Source organism: Sorex araneus, chromosome 1 (assembly GCF_027595985.1).
Source record: "Sorex araneus isolate mSorAra2 chromosome 1, mSorAra2.pri, whole genome shotgun sequence".
In the NCBI taxonomy this organism is placed as follows: Eukaryota; Metazoa; Chordata; class Mammalia; order Eulipotyphla; family Soricidae; genus Sorex; species Sorex araneus.
The window spans coordinates 151013115-151019037 of NC_073302.1; the positions used below are offsets into that span (position 1 = coordinate 151013115).

General features: G+C 59.1%; 1 protein-coding gene across 1 annotated transcript; it reads right to left on the bottom strand.

Moving 5' to 3' along the window:
• FOXD1 (forkhead box D1) lies at positions 1 to 3013 on the bottom strand. The gene has a single exon (XM_055142361.1). It carries the CDS (start codon positions 2559 to 2561, stop codon positions 1053 to 1055), a length of 1509 nt encoding a protein of 502 aa, XP_054998336.1. The 5' UTR covers positions 2562 to 3013; the 3' UTR covers positions 1 to 1052.
• Between the last annotated feature and the right edge of the window lie 2910 nt (positions 3014 to 5923).

Below are 5923 nucleotides of genomic sequence, written 5' to 3' on the forward strand. Positions count from 1 at the left end.
AAAAGTTCTATTATCTTAGAACTACTATGGCTTCAATTTTAAACAGCCTTAAGGCTCTTGGATATAGAGTAGAAGAGATCTGAAAATGTATACCAAAGTAACTTCATTTATTGGTAGTCAGTTAAAAATAATTTTTGGTCTCCTGCAATGGTTTTGGCTTTAGAAAGCGTAACTGAAAAAACATGGCACGAAGCTTTTGTTAAATTCTCTTTGAAAATAATATTTAGGTCTGTTCTATAGCAGGCTTCTACTCATTTCACATAGAAACATTAACAGGAAAGAACATAAACTAAGAAGGGGCACTGAATCCAATTATTTTGGTGGATTTTCTTTGAAAATTAAGCATTTTATTTCTGAAAAAGTGTAAAAATCTTACATTATAATCGTACAACAGTTCGCCAGTAAAATTTACAATACTCCTGTAAAGAATACGCAGTAAGTACAAAATTAAAATTCCGCATGTCTATTATGATACAAAACACAGGTTAAAATAAGAAAGGATAATCTGAACTTTTTTCCTTGTTGTAAACATTTTAAACCATTTTTTTCCTTTTCACGAAAAAGTACACCCGACAAATGTCCTCAAAAAGGATCGCTTGGCTGGCGTTCTTCGGGACCTTTTCTACTTTTGTTTTCTTCTTCATTTGAACCTTTTGAAGTCTTTAACGCCTGAACCTGAGAATCTCTAGACCTCAAAAAAGGCTTAGATTTGTTGTTGCTGTTGTTCAATTTCCTCAAAGTCAAGGAAGCCCCCAATGCCCGGGCAGGGCAGACCTCGGAACGCACGCACCTTCTTCCTCCCCAAGAGGGTCGGGGCTGCAGCCTACGGCGGCTTTGCATAAATACTGGCACCCACCAACCCCTAAGCGCTCCCGGGCTGTCGCCCAACTGTCTCCTGGGGCAACCTGCAGCGGTGAGGGGGTGGGAGAAAAGGGCCCGGGGAGGGGGAGCGGCTTGCAGGAGCCGCGCCGGGCGCAGCCCCGACCCGCCCAGGTGGGCCGAGGAGCCGGGATGCCTACCTTCTCCTGGGCCCGCGCGCTCGGGGCGCGCCGTTAACAATTGGAAATCCGGGCGGTAAAGGTCTCCACGCTGGACAGGGCGGCCCCGGGGGGCAGCGTCCCTAGGGCGGCGGACGAGGACACGGACGAGGCGGCGGCCGCGGCGGCGGCCACGAGCGAGCGGGTGAGCGCGGCGGCGGGGCCGGCGGCCGCCTGAGCCGCGCAGCCCCCTCCGGAGCTGGGAGCGGCCGGGGCGGCGGCGGCGGCGGCGGGCGAGGGCGCGGGCGAGGCCTGCGCGGCGGCGGCGGCGGCAGCGGCGGCGGCGGCGGCGGGGCCCAGGCTGCCCCCGATGATGCTCTCGATGGAGAAGGGCGAGCGCGCCAGAGCCGCGGCGCCCGAGCCGGCCGCCTTGGCCGCCGAGGCCTGCAGGGGGCCGGGCAGGGCGGCGCCGAGCGGGTGCGGCCGGTAGCCGAAGGCGGTCCGGGCCAGCTCGGCGGCCGCGCCGTGCGGCGGGGGCGGCGGGGGCGGCGGCGGCGGGGGCGGCGGCGGCGGCGAGTGCGGGTGGAAGGCGGCGGCGGCCGCGGCGGCCGCGGCGGCGGCGAAGAGGGCCGAGGGCGGCGCGTAGGGCGGCAGCTGCAGGCCGTAGCCGCAGCCGTAGGGGCCGTAGCCGTAGGCGTGCGGGGGTGGCGGGGGCACCGGCGGGAAGAGCGCGGCGGCGGCGGCGGCGGCGGCAGCGGCCGAGGCCGGGTCCGCCGCGCCCCCCGCGCCCCCCGCGCCGCGCAGCAGCAGCGATTCGGCGGCCGCCGCCGCGTTGGGCGGGAGCAGCGGCTGCCGCTTGAAGCGCTTCCTCCGCCGCAGGAAGCTGCCGTTGTCGAACATGTCGGCGGACTCGGGGTCCAGCGTCCAGTAGTTGCCCTTGCCGGGGTTGCCGGGCTCGCGGGGGATCTTGACGAAGCAGTCGTTGAGCGAGAGGTTGTGGCGGATGCTGTTCTGCCAGGCGGGGAACTTCTCCCGGTAGTAGGGGAAGCGGCCGCTGATGAACTCGCAGATCTCGCTCAGCGTCAGCCGCTTCTTGGGGCTCTGCAGGATGGCCATGGTGATGAGCGCGATGTACGAGTAGGGCGGCTTCACCAGCGGGTTCTTGGCGCCGCCGCCCGCGCCCGCGCCGCCGCCCGCGCCGCCACCGCCGCCGCCGCCGCCGCCGCCGGCACCGCCGCCGCCGGCCCCGCCGCCGCAGCCCGAGCCGCCTGCGCCGCCCGCGCCGCAGACCCCGACTCCGGCCGCGGGGGCCGGGCCCGGGGGCGCTGGGGAGCCCGCCGCGCGCGGGGCCAGCAGGATGTCATCGTCGTCATCGTCCTCCTCTAGGTCCTCCAGCTCGTCCTCCCCGGCGTACGAGCGCCGCCGCCGCCGCCGCCGCTGCCGCGCGGGGCCACCCAGCCGGGGGCTGCCCTCGTCGTCGTCGTCGTCCTCGTCGTCGTCGTCGTCCTCGCCCTCCCCCACCACGTCGATGTCTGTCTCCTCGGCGAGGCCCGAGGCATCGGACATCTCCGTGCTCAGGGTCATAGCTGGGGCGCGGCGGCGGCGGCGGCGCGGCGGTGCATAGGGGCGCGGGGCTCCGGGCTCCCGCCGCGCCCCGGTTCAGGTCCCCGGCGGCGGCGGCGGCGGCGGCGGCGCTGGGCCGGGCCCGGGGGCGCCACGCTGGGTGGGGGGCGACGCGGCTGCTCCGAGCTGCCCGTTACACACACACACACAGACACACACACAGACACACACACACACACACACAGACACACACCGTCCACGCCCCCCGCGGCCCGGGTCTGCGCGGCGCGCGCGGCGACTTTGTAACTCCAGCTGCGAGCCCCCCGGGCCCGGGCGGGGGCACCTAACCAGCCCCGAGCGCAGCCCGCCGGGCCCCGTGGAGGAGGGGGTTGGTGGCGGAGCCCCGGGTGTGCGTGTGCAAGTGTGGGGGCCCCGGGAGAGTGCGGGACAGGGGCAGAAGCACGGGCCCGAGCTCCGCGCGGCGAGGGCTGAGTCCGGGAGGGGGCGGACCTTCCCTCGGCTTATAGCTGGAGGAGCCTTGTCACATGGTGTGCGCGTCAGCGCGCTGCCGCCGAGGGAAGGGACCGAAAGCCCAGGAAGGCGACCCCGCTCGGGAGAGAAAGTTCCCCCGCAGGAGGGGACCGCGACCTACACCCGCCGGGAGGAGAAAGGACCCCCACGGGTCCCTGCCAGAGAGCCTGGGCTCCAAAAGACTCGCCGCACAGGCCTCGCGGCTCGGGCTGCACCCGGGGCGGGCTGTACCAGTTCCCTGCCCCTTGCTCATCAGTCCCAACCTCAGCAGCTCGCCCGAGCCGCGAGGATCTGGGCACTCGAGGGCCTTCAGAAGACAGGCAATCCGGAGAAGAGACCCCCCCCACTCCGCCCAACCCGCCCCCCTTGGTCGGTGGTCTGTGGGGTTAGCCCACCCCCCTCCCCATTGGATGAGTGGCTCCGCGTCAGATTTTGATGGGACAACCCCCCTCGCAGTTTAAGAACAGTAATCGTTTATTGACCTCTTACCCTGTCCCTTTCGTTTCTTCTCCCGGAACGTTTGTTTTCCGCCATCTGTTAATAAAAATGAGTTTAGGCTGGCGTTTTAATCACTTACCTACAATTGAGGGGTCTAGAAAGTTGACAACTAAACCAAGACTCTAATGAGAGGATCTCGCAAATTTCGTGGGAACAAAGTGTGTAATTGAATACAGAAAAGAAAGGCAACTTTAGTGAAAACTCAAATAACCCCTCCCCCCCAAAAAAAAACCGCACCAAGGAATGGCTCAAAAAGTTCTTTCCTAACTGGGAAAATTAGAACCATAGTTCCCCGCAAGAGGAATATTTTAATCAGCACTTCATAGCAATCTCAGGATGTGAAATTACTATAACATATTACATAACAAATCACTACTCTGGTGGGCTTAATAATAGAAGTTACAATGATCAATAAAACCTTCCAGACAATCTTTGTAAAAAGTGGTGTTTTTAAAAATCCACTCCATATTTTCAATAGCAACTGGTGAAAGGAACGAACTGCATCTTTATATTTATATTCGTGTCTGTTCCTAGTATCCGCACGCACATCTTGATCTTCATTGCAATTTGAAACTTAGAAAATGTTAATGCGATGTTTCCGCGAAAAGAACCACAAGGATTCAAGTCCTGTTCCGCTCCGCTTTTCTTTTCAGGTCAAAGGCAACGGAAAAAATTAAAATGCGATATTTCAAGTATACCTGTCTTTCTTAAGGGCTCAGTAAATTATTTTGGAAAGCAGACGTAGCTAGTAGCCTATGATTTCACATAGCCATGCCTTTTGAATCTTTGTCCTTCTTTAAATGTTTCTATTTCGAAGTAGGGACCAGTCCACGAATGTTTAGTGTTCTGATTAAAATGACCATTTGACCAATACTGAGAGCAGAAAAATCAATGGCTTTCTTGTAAAGAGAATCATCAGCTGCCATACGTAGATCATGTTATCAATCAAGCAATCTCACGTTTTGAAACATTTTATTACTCCCCTTATCAATCACGGAGTTTTTTAAATAAACTGTTACTCCATCTAAGACTTCTTTTTAAATCGAGTTTTTGTTGCTAAGGACGGCTATCAACCAATTATACTTAGAAATGACCCATTAAGTCCATCATAGATCTTTCAAAGATCTATGAGAACGCCTCCAAGTTCTAAATAATTTTTCATTGACTTTCATTTGATATATGGCTGAACCATTTAATTAACCTGAGCCGACATTAATCAGCACTATTAATCAGGCATTACATCGCTTTGTTGATGCAGCCAGGCGTCCTTAGCAAGGAGTGCACTTTTACATTGAAGAGTTTAAGTTTTATAAGTACTCGGTCGATATCTAAATAAACACCACGGTTTTCGCCGTACTGAGGGGTTGGTGTGCGGCGAGGTATTTCAAGATGAAACGGAGAGGAAGACTTTGTTTGCAGACCATTAGTTACTTGGGCCGATCAGTTACGGCGGTCCTGCGGGTGTTACCAGCGCCCTGAACTTATCTGGCCCAGAGCCCGGGAGATTGACTTTGCGTTGCATTTTGTAACTTTGCCTGCAGGTCCTCCTCCCCCAAAGGGTTAAAGGGCGCGTCCCTTGAAACATTTGCAAAACGTGGCAAATTCTTTTCTGGCAAACTGGGGAGGGGCGGGGGAGGGGGGAGGGGTGTCGGGATTTACTGCTGGTCCTCGCGGAACATCAGCGCAGGAGCACCGCTGCGGGTACAGCGTGTGTTAGATTTGGGTGAACTTGACTTACTAAAAAAGGACCGCGTCCCGGCCAAACGACACGCACTTGTAGGAGACGTTTCTCTCCGAGCTGGTGAAATTCCCCGGGCGCGGAAATCCCAGCTCTGCCGTTTGCCCGCCGTCCTCCTCCCCTAGGCGACCCTACCCTGCCTGAGTGCTGGCAGCTCTCTGCCAAGGCTGCGAAGCCTCCACTCGCACGACCCCCAGGCTGTCCCAGCGACGAGACAGCTTTCCGCCCGGCGGGTCAGGGACCCCCGCGGGGGCTCCGCGGCCGCTAGCCCCGCCCGTGGCGCGAGGGCCGGGGTGGGGCGCGGCGCGGGCGCGGGGCAGGGCTGCCCCCTGGCGGCGGCGCGGCGCGGCGCCTGCACGTCTCATAGCGTAGCGGCTTCCCGAGCTCCGTGAGCCGCCAGCGCGGGTGCGAGTGTGGCCAGTGGGTTCCCGGAGTCCTCTCGCACTGGGCTTCGGGAAGCTGCTTTCGTTCGGGGTGTGGGGTGTTGGGTCTTTTATTTCCCGCCTTCCTTGAGAGCTCAACTCTCCTCCTCCAGGGTTACAGTAGGGATGTGCGGGGGCATTCACGGGGGTTGTTGGTGACGTTTGTCCCCACGGACAAAAAAAAGGAAGCCCTG

Excerpts from the sequence above, each read along its gene's own strand:
- FOXD1 (XM_055142361.1), bottom strand. The coding sequence starts at position 2,561 with ATGACCCTGAGCACGGAGATGTCCGATGCCTCGGGCCTCGCCGAGGAG.